The sequence below is a fragment of the Podarcis raffonei genome, chromosome 17, assembly GCF_027172205.1.
Source record: "Podarcis raffonei isolate rPodRaf1 chromosome 17, rPodRaf1.pri, whole genome shotgun sequence".
Classification (NCBI taxonomy): Eukaryota; Metazoa; Chordata; class Lepidosauria; order Squamata; family Lacertidae; genus Podarcis; species Podarcis raffonei.
In genome coordinates, this window is record NC_070618.1 from 1,161,995 (window position 1) to 1,177,725 (window position 15,731).

Consider the following 15,731-nt stretch of genomic DNA (forward strand, 5'->3'; position numbering starts at 1 on the left):
TTTCAGGTTCCTGCCAACACACACAACTAGGAAAAAAGTATATTGCTCCGACAGAGCAGTCTCTCTTATTCTGGGGGAGTCAGAAGTTCCTCAATTACAAAAGATAAGCCTGGCAGAAACATGGGATGATAGCAAAGGCTGCTTGATCTTTCCTAGTCTCCCAGGATACAACTGCACTCTGCAAAGAAAACATGGGTTCCCCAGCTCCATGTTTCCTTTGGAATGTTAATATAGGGGAGGCATTTGCAAAAGAGAATCCGAATGTAGAGTTATTTAAATCTGCTTATTCTGCCTGAGAATTCTTCCTGTCATATGTCCTGATCATTTTTAATTTTTTATTTAATAAACAGAGATAGCAAGAAATCTGGTTCTGGGTGAAACCAATTGGTGCAGAGTGCAGTGAAATGGAATTTACAAACAAGAATTGGTCCCTCATGCAAACTGCATCCCTTTCATTTTGTGACATTCTGGTTTAGAATCATGTTCAAATACTTGGCATAAATCCACAATCTACCCCCAACAGGCCCAAAGAACATTTTATACCAAATTTATTCTTTCTGATGAGAAAAGGTCTCATTGGAGAGGCTGAGCGCAAACGATGGTTAGAGGCAGCCTAGCCTTCCTCCGAAGTGACACTCCATCCCAGAACCTCCTTCACACATCTCTGATAAAGTTTCTCAGTCCTTACCGCAAATCCTATTCTTCTTATATTTGGAATCCTGAGGGCTCCCTCCACAACGTTGTCAGTCGGCACATCCCTTCTTCAAGATCCCAGAACAAAGAGTCTTTCTCGATCCTGACTTAAAGATTCTTGTTCCACCGCAATGCTAGAAGTCATTTCCTCAGCCACATCGATTAGCATATCATCCCCCTATGAACAGGTTATGCAGGTGTGCAGCAACATATTTGCTCAGCTACGTAGTTACGAGTAGGCAGTGGCTGCTTTGCAGCAGGAAATGGTGCTCTCTGCTGTATGTAGCACGCAGCGTCTTTCACTGTCAATAACCATGTGAGAACTCTCCCAGTCAACAATGTAAAAGACATGCCACAGAAGGAAGAAGGGATGAGGAGGGAAGACAAAAACCAGGCAGCTCAGGCAGCAGTTATCAAAGCTTCAAATTGTTATGAATCTGTGGTGTAAGACACCCTGAATTCTGGGTTAAGTTTGTGTTAGAACTGAATTAATGTTGGAATGTTTGAACCAGGAAATAAGCAGACTCCTGCGTTTTTACAATAGACCCAAGTGGTATGATGGACTCACTGATAAGCCTCTGTTTCCAACTTTGCGGGTGTGAGGAATTCTACTTTTTGAAATACGGCAACCCTACTCCCTCAGGGGATAAAAGCCAAGGGTTTAGTCTAGTGGGTTAGAGTTTAGAATGGCAGTTAGGAGTTAAGGAACAGTTACTAAGCAGTGGGCTGCAGAGAAAGTAAAAAAAGCAGAAAGTCTCTTTTGAATCCAATGCTGTGGCCACGGGAGAGGCCAGTACCTCTTGGAAAGCAATGCTGCAGAGCCCTCCATTGGATTGCATATATGTGTAAATAAACCACGTATCATAAAGACACCACAGACTCCACTGTGCCTCATACCCTGGGAAGCGTGCTTAGTATCCCTTGATTCTCACACCGCTGCGGAGACTGGGTTGGCGTGTAACAATATTATTAAAGTTAATGAATGCGAGGAACAGAAACAGTTGACAGAGAGGACTGGGGTGGCATTGCTTCCTAGGTTTCTTCCTCTGCTGCAAATTGATGGAATGGTTGTCCCCAGATTACATCTGATGGAGGAGCGTTACTTCTCATGGAAAGCCATCTAACAGCTACTGTGCAACACAATGCCACACACCTGTTTCAAAATAAAAAAAGAGAGTTGCAAATGACCTGTGAATCTGCTGGCCCCCTGAAGTCCCCAGGGTGCTGCCATGAGTGCCTGCCGGGCTAGTTGCTCACCTCTTCTCCAAATTACCATTGTTGTTGTTGTTTAGTCGTTTAGTCATGTCTGCCTCTTCGTGGCCCCATGGACCAGAGCACGCCAGGCACTCCCGTCTTCCACTGCCTCCCGCAGTTTGGTCAAACTCATGCTGGTAGCTTCCAGAACCCTGTCCCACCATCTCGTCCTCTGTCGTCCCCTTCTCCTTGGGCCCTCCATCTTTCCCAACATCAGCCTCTTTTCCAGGGAGTCTTCTCTTCTCATGAGGTGGCCAAAGTCTTGGAGCCTCAGCTTCAGGATCTGTCCTTCCAGTGAGCACTCAGCGCTGATTTCCTGCAGAATGGATGCGTTTGATCTTCTTGCAGTCCATGGGACTCTCAAGAGTCTCCTCCAGCACCAGAATTCAAAAGCATCCATTCTTCGGTGATCAGCCTTCTTGATGGTCCAGCTCTCACTTCCATACATCACTACTGGGAAAACCAGAGCTTTTACTATACGGACCTTTGTCGGCAAGGTGATGTCTCTGCTTTTTAAGATGCTGTCTAGGTTTGTCATTGCTTTTCTCCCAAGAAGCAGGCGTCTTTTAATTTCGTGACTGCTGTCACCATCTGCAGTGATCATGGAGCCCAAGAAAGTAAAATCTCTCACTGCCTCCATTTCTTCCCCTTCTATTTGCCAGGAGGTGATGGGCCCAGTGGCCATGATCTTCGTTTTTTTGATGTTGAGCTTCAGACCATATTTTGCGCTCTCCTCTTTCACCCTCATTAAAAGGTTCTTTAATTCCTCCTCACTTTCTGCCATCAAGGTTGTGTCATCTGCATATCTGAGGTTGCTGATGTTTATTTTTATTTTTAAAAGACCATATTAAAACGGCTCCTGCCCCTTCTCCAGATGCTCACAGTCCCTTGCTAGGCCTTCCCTGCACCCGCCCACACCCATTCTAACCGGGCAGCGCTAGGCCTTGGGATTGGCTGGAAGGGAGAAGGGCCAGTGGCGGCTGAGCTGTGCCCAGGTTTGTGTAGCTGTCTGCTGGAGGGGGAAGGTAGGAAAGTGGGGGGATGCGGCCTTGTGGGGTCGGATGAAGGGAGAGAGGAAAGGGGGCTGCTTGGGGCCATCGAAGGAAGGATGAGCAGAAAGGAAAGGGACTGTGTGTGTTGGTTGTCCAGTTGCGTGTTGTGAAGTAGGGGGAAATAGGATGGGTTGCTAATTTTCATCTCCCGTGCTGGGGCGGTTAATTGATCAATTAATTACATTTTTATACCACCCTTTTCCCGAAGATCCCAGGCCGGTGGGCAACAGAAAAGTACAAAAAGAGAAGACAAAATAAACAATAAAAAGAAACCAAATGCAGCCCAAGGCCTGGTTGGAGAGAAACTGACATATATGTTTGTGAAGGCCCCAGGCGAGCCTCCCTGGGGAGAGCAGCCCACAAATGGAGCCACCACAGAAAAGGCCTGGTTTTGTGTGGCTGCCCTCTGGGCCTCTGGCGATGGAGGCCTGGCTAAACGTGAGGGGACGTAAAATATAAGGCGCTTCTGAGGCTTCCCTCTCCATACTGTGTCCTGGTAAACCAGGCCCTGTGATATTTGGGTGGTATATCAATTTTAATAATAATAATAATAATAATAATAATAATAATAATAATAATAATAATATGGTATACTGAGGAGGGAAAGCACAACCACAGGGATAAGGTCTCCTGACCAGGCCCAGCTGCGCCCAACAATGTATTTCCTCTATAAAAAGCAGTGGAAAACGCTTTGAGGTGTTTTTTGCTTTTTTGAATCAAGTGGTGTATAATTTTTTATGGAAATTCAATTATTATTATAGGAAATAAGCAGCTATCTTCTTTTTTAAAGACATCTGAAGGCAGCCCTGTTCAGGGAAGTTTTTCATATTTAATGCTGCATTGTTTTTAACACTTGATTGGGAGCTGCCCAGAGTGGCTGGGGAAACTCAGCCAGATGGGCAGGGTATAAATAATAATATATTATTATTATTATTATTATTATTATTATTATTATTATTATTATTATTATTATTAGAAATAAAATACATATCAAGGGGGGACTTAGAGACAATGACAATAGAGGCTTTAAAAAGACTGGGAACCATTTATGCTGTATTTACAGAAACGTCATAAAGAACTGGACTCATTAATAGGGTTTGAGTAAACACAATTAAGAAGACAAAGGTAAAGGTTAAGAAACGACAACTTGGAAATTAAGCAGAAGTAGCAAATATTCAAAGAACCGGAAAGGGAATTTGAGGGAAGTCATAAGGGGGGGGGGGATATTTGGATTCTTTAATTATTTTTCTTTTATATGATAAATGTGTGGAATATTAAATTGTAAAGCTAATATACCTCCATCTCCCCTGGCTAGTCTTTCAATAATAATAATTATCATCATCATCTGATATCATCATCATCGAGTGTACTTGTATGCCACTTTCCCACAGAATCGTGCTCAAAGTGGAGTACAACATGCCAGATGAACAGCACTGAAATATAACAATTCAAAAATAATAGGATGAACACTTAAAAATAATCAGCATCGCTGTACCAATTCGGAAGTGTAATTATGGGATGGGATGAAGGGCAGGAGTGGAGAAAGGGGCTTCGGGAGAGAACGGTTGGTAGTTTTACCAGATGCAATACTGACTGTGCAAAAGACAACGGAAATTGGCTGTTGGGAAGCACTTTTTAGAGTGTTCAAAGCACTCCACAATTTTCCCAGTCCTTAAAAAAAAATCCCAGAGGGCAAGTATATCTATCCCTGTATTATAAATGCAGGAGATGAAGTGGAAAGTGGCACATCCAAAGTCCCATAGCAAGTTCAGAGCTGAAGTTCAAGCCATGGACTCCTTGAATGATCGCTCCGTTTCCGAAACCTGTGCTCTCCAACTGTGATACAAGACACAGATGTATTATCTTATTTCAAATATTCATATCTTGCCCTTTCACAATATTAAACAAAATCCATCCTATGGTTTTAAAGATGGGATCATTCAGGTTTTTTGTAGAGTATTGTGAATGCGTTATGTAATATGGTTCCCTCTCTGGTCATCTTCCCTCGGAAGTGTTTCCAAAAGGAAAGTTTTCTCTAGAAGCCGCTGTTCTTGCAGAGATCCCTTATCTGTACATTAGAGCTTTTATGAGGAACCTTTTGATTCTACCATGAAACTTTCAGCTTTTCAGTTTTTGTTTTGGATGGCCATAATTCCCTGGCCCTAATCCAACAATGGCTCTCTGCCACCTCTCTGCCTGATGCAGGCACTATTTGTGGCAAGATTTCACTTCCACAAGCATAGTATAAAACAAAAACAGTTTGATATCTGGAGTTTCTGAAGTTAAGCATTTAAATTATTGTCAGCATCATCTTCTTCAAAGTGATTTAGCGTCTATCTTTTTCAGACCTGATAGATTAATTTATTGTTTAAGCTAGGGTACCTAATTGGTATTGTAGCCAAAAATTCAAGTATGCACTTAAAATATATTCTCTTTGGCACTTGGGGACTACTTACTAGGCATGCTTGTTTGTTTGCTTGTGACTAATATACTTATTTGATTTTATTCTACATTTACTGTGGTAATTGAGGTTTTCTTTTCCCATGTGCCCACTATTGCACAGCTGTCAAGAGGTATAATTTTGCAATCTGAAGTGTTAGAAGTTAAGTGTTTCGATCTTTACTTTGACACATAAGAAGTGCTCTGATTTTCAGAAGTATTGAATTAATCATTTAAGTTCATTTTCTCTAAACATACTTGCAGCTCCCCCCCGCCCAAGTATTCAATATTTTATATCCATTTATCCAAAATTCATTGGGGTGTTTTGCAGTCTTTGATGTGGAAAGGGTGAAAATTACAATTTTCTGATTTTGGTCCAGTTGTATAAAGTGTTTACTCAGGCACAACAACAATGGGAAGGATCCTGCAGGTTCGTTGTACACATTACTGTACTCTGGCTTCTGCAGGGGGGTGGAACTATTGGGCCCAATCCATAGACCAGCTCCATTTAGTCCCTCCTCACCCTCAACTCTTTTGATGTGCAATGTTTATTATAAGAACTTGTAACTTTTAAGAACAAAAGACGAGCTCATCTGGTCTAGTCTGAGACCCCTGGGTATAGAGTGGTATATAAATAATAATAATAATAATAATAATAATAATAATAATAATAATAATAATAATTAATAATGGCATCCTGTTATCAACCACTGAGAACTGGTGCCTGAGTTTGCTTGTTTTCCTACTCCCTGTTGAAGCCTGTGGGCTGGGACTGTCTACTTACTGTTCTTACTGGCCTTAACCTACAATAATGCTCTGGGACACTTTGCCTGAAGATCAGGGTAGAAATGCTTAAAATATACAAAACGTGCTCTTCTATACAGTTATTAAAAGAGTGTAAGAACATTCTGTGTGCTTTAAACTTCGGTTTCACAAAGTTGTACTGCCACTCATCGCTTCCTTTTCCCCTGTTAGATGGCCAAATGTGAACCCTGTGAAAGAAATTACGACAACATGGTAAAAATGCTTGAGGATCTGAACAGGGATTTAGAGAAGCTCCTGGAAGACATGGAAAAACTATCAGGTGTGGTACTATTCCTGCAGAGGATTTATGTGTTGCTAATTATATCCCCCTGAGCCACCAAGGGAGAAATTAGTGTGCAGATTACAATGCTCACCCAGGATCCATTAAATCTGATGTGAGGGTCTGATGCTCATCCACATCTGAGTATAACTAATCAATACATGCAATTAAGAGCTGAATAAGTTCTGTAGTGTCAGGACAGGAGCATGCTAAACTGCTTCTGCATTATGTCCTTAGAAACTGTAGATTACTTATACAGTTGCTACTGTATAAGTCCTATTCATTAGAAAAACTGCTAATTTAAGCACCTTTAAGTATGCTCTCTATTTCTTTCCACAAAGCATTGATTTTTCAGGTCTCATAGAACAGACAATAACAAAACCCCAACGTAACAATTATCCCTTTCAAGATGCTACCATTCTTTTGAATGCCGAGTTCCTAACTATAAGAATAACCAATGGACAGAATTCCTTGTTTTTACAGTATCCTGTCAAATATGACAAGAAAGATTTTCCTGGTAGAATATAATGAATTAGAGCGAAATTACACTTTGATTTTTGTGAACATAGATTTGAACCTGCAGGGAGAACAGCAGGGTGAGGGTGGGTTTCAAACATGAAATGGGTGGAGGGAGGATTTAAATCCTGCCCACCACTTCTCTTCTCTCAGGTTACTTTCTAAAGAGGTTTTCCAGTTCAAGGGCAGGTTGTCAAACTACTATAGACTTCAAATGGATTCTTTTTTTAAAAAAAACAACAGCCCTGGAATCTTTGCAGAGAGGATTGCAATGGCACAAAGAGAGTCAAATACTGATCGAGCCTCTTGGATAATTAAACAATGCCTCAGAACTTAATCTAGGTTTTGATGTGAGACAATATTTGCAGGAGTTCTATTACAGATTCATTCAAACATTTCCACTAATTAGTACATACTTAAAAAAAAACCCTTTTCTCAGTCAGATTGGATAAAAACAGCAAGCTAGCTGTTGCAAATAGCATTAGATTGTTCTGCCACCATGGTCTAGTTAACTTGAAAAATAACATTTAAATTACTGAATGTGCCCTATAACAGCGATTCTCAAACTTGGCTGAGATGGGTAGGGGTAGGGGTGATGAAAAGTGTGGGTTGTGGGGGGTTAAGATCATAATGCAAATAGAGACAACCTCCCGCCATCTGGGAGGATCTTCATTAATCCATACTTTTTTGTGGACAGGGGGAAGGACAGCTGCTCCGCTTTTGCTATCATTGCAGTCTGATTTGGGAAAACTCGCTGATTTGTTTTAATAATTCCCTGTGCACATTTTTTTTTGGGGGGGGGGGAGATATTCTATTGCTTTTCTAATGCAAGTGTTGGATGAGTGGCGCCACCCCACAGATCTGTACACCCAGAAGCAGGATGTCACTCTTCCCTGAGGGTCAATGATGTTGTGGAAAGCTGTCAATGAATAAACTAGTTAGTTATTGCAGTGAGTGCAGCACTGGTTTGAAACTTAAAAGTGTATTTGAAGAGGTATTTAGTCTCAGAGCTGGCAACTCTCCCGTTTTGTTATCAGTTTCATCTTTTCCTTCTCATCCATGCCACTGCAACAAATCTCATCAAATTAGTGACTCTGCATTTTGCACTCTGTCCCAGTGCAGGCTACATGGATGGCTTATGATATGGTGGTGATGCGTGCTAACCCAGACTTGGCCAACTCTATGAGACGACTGGAAGATGCTTTTCTCACCTGTAAGGAAGAAATGGAGAAGAACTGGCAAGAAATGTTGAAGGAAACTAAGGGTGCTGAACAAAAGCAAGAATGAATGGTTTCTAAACTCCCAGTGGAAATACAAGCCTTGGAAGAGTTGATCTTGACCAATCACTTGGTTCAGCGGTTATTTTAAAATTCATTTTAAAGATATATGTCTGGTGTGTTTCTATATCAGATTTTCCATATGAGTGAAAACATATTGGTGCTTTCATTTGTCCATTCACATATATTTCCACCACTGTATCAACCACTGAAAGTTTGGTCTACTCTCAGTTTGGTTTGTTATATTGTCCTATAAAATTAATGCCCCCGGGAGTGAGAGAGAAGAGAAGCTGCAACAGCTTGGGGGAGGGAGATTGATGGCTTGATCTTATACACATTTACACAAAAGCAAGACCTCTGAGTTCACAGAAATTACTCCTAATCACATGTGCATGTGATTGATGCTGTAATTCACAAATGAGGAAGAAAGTGGGAATAGCTTCTACTTGACCACCAGATGTCACTCATGCACAAATAAGATCAGCTCTAGGAAAGCAAATCCCAGCTTTCTGCTAATGAACAGGTTTTATTTCCTGAAAATATTTGTTTTTAGGGATATAGCCAAACAAACAGGGGAAGTAGGTAGGAATTCCCCAAAGGACAATATTCTAGAGTTCTCCAAACGCAGCATTTGGAGATGAATGGTGATGGCATGTGCCTGTTATTAAACTAATAGAAGCCAGCTCTCTTTCAATAGCATCCAATAATGAAGAGACCTTAAGAGTTGTATGTAAGCATTAAGGCTGCTGTTGTATACTTATTATGTGCATCTTTCCTGAGCACATGCCCCATCTGTAACGCTCTTGTAAAAACACTCATTCATATTGCAAAGGCTGCTTCTCTCCCTTTTTTCTTGCGTGAACAAGTATGACATGTTAACATAAATAGCATTAGAAGCTCAAAGGCATTTTATACCTCAGCATGTGAAAGACCATAAGGGATCTAGTGAACTTGATGGCTAGGTTTGGAATTGAACACAGGTACTCCCAGTCCAACTACTATGTTACATTAAGTAGACAAAATGAGATAATGTTTGCTGTTTTAATCACCTCAGGGGTACATATAATAGGCAGTTCTCTCTCTTCGTGAAGCTTTAAGGTTATGTGATTGGAATGCGTAGACAGCCATGTGAGGTAACTAGTTTGGAAGAGGGGATATTTAATTTATCTGGCTGGGAATGAGAGGGATATTAAGAGGGAAAACTGAGCAGGGAAAAGTTTAATTTCTTTGGTCAAAACTACCCCATCCCAAAGCTGTTTTATTTTTAAAAGAATGGTATTGACATTCCATTACACACATATGCATGTAATGTACTGCTGCGCCATTGCACATGGATGGCTGGGGTAGGAGAAAAAGCAAACGAGAACTGCTCAGAACATAAAGGGTTAGAATTATTTTCTAAGCTTTAATACATATTCATATCCAATTTTACATACCATTTAACCATCAGTATGTACCATAGTTCCTATAAGAATATAGCTTAATACTAAAAGCCCATTTTCTTTTCTTAGGAAAAATTCTCAAAGCATATGCAGTTGCAATTTCCGTACCCACAAACCAAAACATATGTTGGAAAGCTTGAGGGCTATTGTGATCAATTTTTCCAAAACTTCCCAATTTCTTACCCTATCATACGGTATTCTGAATAAGTGGCAAAATACTGTTCATAAATTTATTTTTTAATGAAACCCCTTAATTGCTTTTACCATCTTACAGAAAAATACAAGTGTGGTGGAATATTCCACATCTATTCAAATATAATTAGGCGATCCAAATCAGGTGGCTAATTTGTATTATTTAGAAAACAGATAAAACATGGATTGACATTGAATTGGCAGACACTGAAGTATCATTAAGAGTCCTGCCTTTTCTTAAACTCATTCCCCAAAGCATTACAAATAATATGAAATCTCTTTATACAGTGTGCTTGTTATGACATGTAAATATCAGCAAACACATTTGTTTGCCCTGTATTCCCTATATTCCTCTTTAATACCAACTATATTTCATCCAGCGTTTTCTAATGAGGATTTGCAGAAATAATGGGAGAGTTGGGAGTCCAAATGACTTCATAGGCTATAACATCTATTTCAAAATGACAGACTGATTTCTGATGCCTGGGTGCAGTTTCAGCTTGAAGGGGTTAAAACCAATCAGCTACCATTTCACCTAATAAATCATTTTATCACGGACTGCAACATTATGAAGCAGGCGACTAGAATATGCATGACCGAGAAGAAGTGACATTGGAGTTTGCAGCAGAATCTAAAGGCTTAGCCTGCAAGATAAATGGAATTTTATTAACACTATCAACAGGTACATTAATGGACAGTTTATGTCTCCCCTTTTCAAACTGAAAACCAATGGTTAGAAATTAGACATAGTTTCATCTGGTATACTGCACATCTCTGTGGCAAGTTAAGCTTGACAATTGCATCCCTGTAGAGAGACCGTGTGATATTTTGCCAGAAGGCCTTGGGTACACAGCCTTCTTGACCATTCTGTGTGGCCTTGAGAAAATAATTTTCTCTCAACCAGTGGTGTAGCTAATGGGGTGCGCAGGGGGCGGATCGCCCTGGGTGGCACTCTGAGAGCGACACATCATAGCCCAAGGTGGCGCACAAACCCAGGCACCCTGAGACACCAGTGTGCCGCTTGCAAAAGCAGCATGGGGCTGGATTTGCAGTGCACCTGAGCTGCTGTGTCCCTTCCAGCCCCCCTCCTGCGATTGAGAAGGATGTAAAAGGCCGTCCCCATGAATGGCATTGGGCTTGCAGGCTGCCTGAGCCACCATGTCCCTCCAGCTTGTCAACCTTGCGAAGGCAGCCCATCTAGGAGAAGGGAAACTCTGACTCCAAACTGTTGCTGACTTGCGGGATAGCTTCAGGAGAAGAAAAGGCTGAGGAGTAACTCTTCACAAATCCATTGTGGAGTCTCTAGACAGTTGGAGCAATTAGCCTGGAAACCTATGTCCCCACTGTGGAAGGACGTGTGGATCCAGAATTGGCCTCCACAGTCACTTACAGACCGTGCTCATAGAAGACAATCTTACTCAGCTATGAGTGATTGCCAAAGGAGAAGGAGGACCAATTATTGCAATTATCCTTCCAGCAATTCTTGCAGCCAGACATATTGCTGTGCTTTCCTTTGGCCCACAGAGACCAAGAGGGGGTTCTTGTCGCCTGGGCAGGTCAGGACCTCCGTAGGGCACTGCCCAGTTTTGTGCTGCATGGAAGTCACTTCAGTGCTGCCAACACAGTGTTTTGACTTCATCCCAGGAGGCGCACCCCACTGTCTCTTGAGACAAATGGATGCCAGCAACAAAAAATATCCCTCCACCATGTTTCTTCCACTGCACCACAGAACCCATGCCTCCCCACATCACATTTGCCACACTCTTATGCTCAACCCATAACCTTATGATGCAACCTGAAGTACCAACACTGTCCCACCATCTCGTCCTCTGTCATCCCCTTCTCCTTGTGCCCTCCATCTTTCCCAACATAAGGGTCTTTTCCAGGGAGTCTTCTCTTCTCCTGAGGTGGCCAAAGTATTGGAGCCTCAGCTTCAGGATCTGTCCTTCCAGTAAGCACTCAGGGCTGTTTTCCTTCCAAATGGAGAGGTTTGATCTTCTTGCAGTCCACGGGACTCTCAAGAGTCTCCTCCAGCACCAGAATTCAAAAGTATCAATTCTTCGGCGATCAGCCTTCTTTATGGTCCAGCTCTCACTTCCATACATCACGACTGGGAAAACCAGAGCTTGAACTATACGGACCTTTGTTGGCAAGGTGATGTCTCTCCTTTTTAAGATGCTGTCTAGGTTTGCCATCGCCTTTCTCCCAAGGAGCAGGCGTCTTTTAATTTCGTGACTGTTGTCACCATCTGCAGTGATCATGGAGCCCAAGAAAGTAAAATCTCTCACTGCCTCCATTTCTTCCCCTTCTATTTGCCAGGAGGTGATGGGACCAGTGGCCATGATCTTCGTTTTTTTGATGTTGAGCTTCAGACCATGTCTGAAGCTCAACATACCATAGTGCTCTACTACAACTGATAAAATACAATAGTGTGTGCCTGGCCACACCCAGCACACCCATGCATCTGAGTAACCCATACACACATACCTGCAGTGAGCTTTACTTAGGTTTCTGCTCTCTGAGACTTGCATATTGGCATTTAAGAATGAAAACATGTCGTTCATACTTCATATTGCTGCAGGGATATATAGCCCAGGTGTACTTGCAGCAGACATGGCTGCCTCACAGTGATCTTAAAGCCATTCTCTCTCAACCCAGCCTACTTCAAAGAGAGGATAAAACAAAAGGACATAATAGGACAAATGCTTGTAATATCACCCTGAGCTTCCTGTTGGCATAAATATGAAGACCCTTCACTGGTATGTTTTGATGTCCCTGTTGAGTGTTCTAGTGCAGTCTATTCTCCCGTCGTTTATCTGTTAATGAGAAAAGTCTGATGATTGAAATTGTAAAGTCTCGGGTAATATTATTTTGTGTGGCCAAGGGGTTTTGAGTGTCCTTTCTTCCACCCCACAAATCACCTCTCCTGTGGTCTGAACTCTGCAGCATTCCTGGGTGTCCATGTTTCCTGAGTATCCCATGACACTCTTAGCTTTCCTTTACTGTAAGTGTCGGAAGAAGTCAAGCTGCACATTGTTATTTTGTTTGAAAAGTGGTCTCCTTACTTTTAAAGAAATCAGCACAGACTTTTTTTCAAGGTGAAATGAAGAACTTCCCTTAAAAACAAAGCCAGCAAGCACACTAATCCCAGGGATTCTCCCCGACTTCCTGTGCTTCAATTAAAAATCCGTAGGAAGATGTCACAGGGCAACGTCTCTCATGTCCTGTGTCCCCCCCCCTCCAGCTCAGGAACATCATCAGCCAGAGAGACCAAACGGCGCTGGAAACATGTTTAATGGACAGAAAACTACACGTGCCACCCACAGCCAAGTAGCTAAGCTCCACCCTAATGAAAGGATAAAGAAATTCTAAACTGCGAGGCAGAAAAATAGAAGCCTCTTTTCTTGGGAAATGCAATTTTTGAGAAATTAGAGGACCAGTTTCAGCAGAGCAAAAACCAACCATCATAGCTGATTAATAAAGCAGCTGCAAACATTGTTTCATCACCTAAGACTATTAATATTTTTGAAGTGATCTGCAAGTTGCAGTTAGATTACACTAAAAAAAAAATCCTTTGTCAAATGTTTGCACTGAGTCTATGTGTCTGTGTCAGTCTTCTGCAAAGGGAATGTGGTTTCTTCATTTCCAGTGTTATTATTCGATAGCCACAATGTGAAAGTGTTGTCTGTTACAAAAGAAACAAAAAACACCGAAACTTTGTAATTGTTACAGTGATAAGCAAACATCATTAATTGAACATTATAGATGAGTCCTTGGTGAAATAAGAACACTTTATAAATTAAGAATTGTTTCCTCAAATAATTATTTCCCATGTTCAAATAGTCAGAGTTATTTCATCTTTAATTGGCTTTTCTTTTAAAGGATGAACATTGCATGGAATTGGAAATGATTTCAGGGCTGTCTTATGTAAATTACCTGCACAGAATAACTGTTCACGAGGTTACTAGGAGAAAACCATCCCTGCCAGAGTCCTTGTGACACTGGATGAAAATTTCCCGCATCATTAGCATCCAGGGGGAGAGGAGGTTGGATAGGCTAATAGAAAATGTTATTTAATTGCTATTATCTAATTCTGCTCCTGCTGAGGTTAGCAGTAACACCTCCTTTAATTTTCAAGGAGCATCAATTCCACTCTGATTGGGTTCACAATGTATGCGCCTGTGCATTTTACTCAAAGGTAAATCTCGCAAATTTCAAGGTGGTTTACTGTCAGATAAATGTGCATGGGGTTGCAGTCGTAAACTGCTAACTTGCTTGTGTTTGTGTTGCCATGCACATATACACAAAGTCAAAGGGTAATTTCAGGCCATTTCTGTTTTGGTAATCTACCCGATGACCTCCTGCATCTGAAAGACAATGGTGGGGTAGTGATCTGTACGGATATCTTTTCTATGAAAGGCATCCAGGACCAGATCATGTGAGAAAGCCTATAGGAACATAATAAGCTGTCTTCTGCAGAATCAGACCATTGGTCCAGTTGGTCAGTATTGTCTACTTGGACTGTTGGAATCTCTCCAGGGTTTCAAGACCAGGGTCCTTCCCACCTGTACCTGCAGATTCTGGGAACTGAACCTGGGGCCTTGTCCACACTCCTACGCTGTGCAATCACCCTACCTTCCTCGAATATGGACATAATGTTCATTTCTATATACACAGCCACAAACAAAGAGGATAGGATGAGCCATCTCAGGAACAGAACACCAAGAACACCTGAAAAAATCTTAAAATGACCTCACTGTGTGAGATAGGGACACATAATGATGGATGAAAAATATTAGCGCCATAGTCAGCTACACATACTTCTGTTGGCATCCATCTGTCTCAATGGAATATGTCTCCAGGAGTGACTAGGTGCAAGCCTGGGTAGTGTGTGTGGAGGTCCCGGGCTGCCCACACAACAAGACCACCCTCTGGGCCATGAAGCCAAAGCAAGAGCAACATCTGTTTGGGCCAGCCAGTGCTAGAGTGTGTCCAAGTGTCCTGTATCACTGATGCAGCAGGTGTCTCACTTACTCCTTTCCCCCAGGTAGATTATAGTCACTCATGATCTATGTGGGCATAAATAATGAAGTTTATGGAAAAATAAATGGCCCAGTTGTTACGCAATCTAAAGACATATATGTGGGCATTTTTAGGGAGTTCTTTTGGGGCCTTGTGGAGACGGATGTTGTTTATTCAAATTGATTGCTTTGTCAGAGCTTACTAGTAGGTCATACCATTATTAAACCATTAATTGGTTTGGGAATTATATCAGATTGCTTGAAGTTGCTTTAAATCTCATCATATGTCAGTTGCTTGAAGTTGCTTTATTTTCAAACAGTCCATCTTATGTGCTTTGTTTTCTACAAGCTTTCCTAATGCCATCCCATAATATCATTAAGCTTCGTAAAATAACAAGCCGAGGGATTCCTTCCAGTCACAATCTTCAGCCTGTGGCTTTTGCTGGAGAAGCTTTATTTCCTGTTCTGCTGGGTTGCAGTTGAGCAAATTTGAAGCTTGATTGGGGAACCCAACGAGTGCTGGAGCAACGGCCAAGATTTGGCATGATACACCCTGGCATTCAATGGACCCCAAAATCAACACATTGAGCAGAAAGGATGTAAATAAAGACACCTATTTTGGAAACAACACCCAATCCCATGAAACTAAACTGAGTCGCTTTATTTAAAGATGGCCTCATTTTTAACCTCTGTAATTTCCCAACATATAGCAGAGTTATGAAGACTGATTATACACTGTTGGAAAGACTAAGCAGCCAGCG

At 41.7% G+C, this 15,731-nt stretch overlaps 2 protein-coding genes across 10 annotated transcripts in view; one reads left to right on the top strand and one right to left on the bottom strand.

Moving 5' to 3' along the window:
- Window positions 1–1,701, bottom strand: part of STYK1 (serine/threonine/tyrosine kinase 1) — a 22,016-nt gene extending 20,315 nt beyond the window's left edge. The window contains exon 1 of one of the 3 annotated variants that reach the window (XM_053370346.1): window positions 1,591–1,701. The gene's annotated coding sequence lies outside the window, so the exon portion shown is untranslated. Of the gene's footprint in view, window positions 1–688; window positions 1,521–1,590 lie in introns of those variants that run through there. The other 2 variants (XM_053370347.1, XM_053370344.1) reach the window with 2 other exon arrangements.
- The window catches only part of SYCE3 (synaptonemal complex central element protein 3), a 9,198-nt gene extending 775 nt beyond the window's left edge, over window positions 1–8,423 (top strand). Inside the window, exons 1-3 of one of the 7 annotated variants that reach the window (XM_053370357.1) lie at window positions 2,677–2,701; window positions 6,414–6,522; window positions 8,156–8,423. In XM_053370357.1, coding sequence (XP_053226332.1) covers window positions 6,414–6,522; window positions 8,156–8,325 — 279 coding nt within the window. In that variant the 5' untranslated portion in view covers window positions 2,677–2,701 and the 3' untranslated portion in view covers window positions 8,326–8,423. Of the gene's footprint in view, window positions 1–2,676; window positions 2,702–2,733; window positions 2,759–2,817; window positions 2,973–3,044; window positions 3,080–3,317; window positions 3,438–6,413; window positions 6,523–8,155 lie in introns of those variants that run through there. The other 6 variants (XM_053370356.1, XM_053370355.1, XM_053370353.1 and 3 more) reach the window with 6 other exon arrangements.
- Window positions 8,424–15,731: the final 7,308 nt, after the last annotated feature.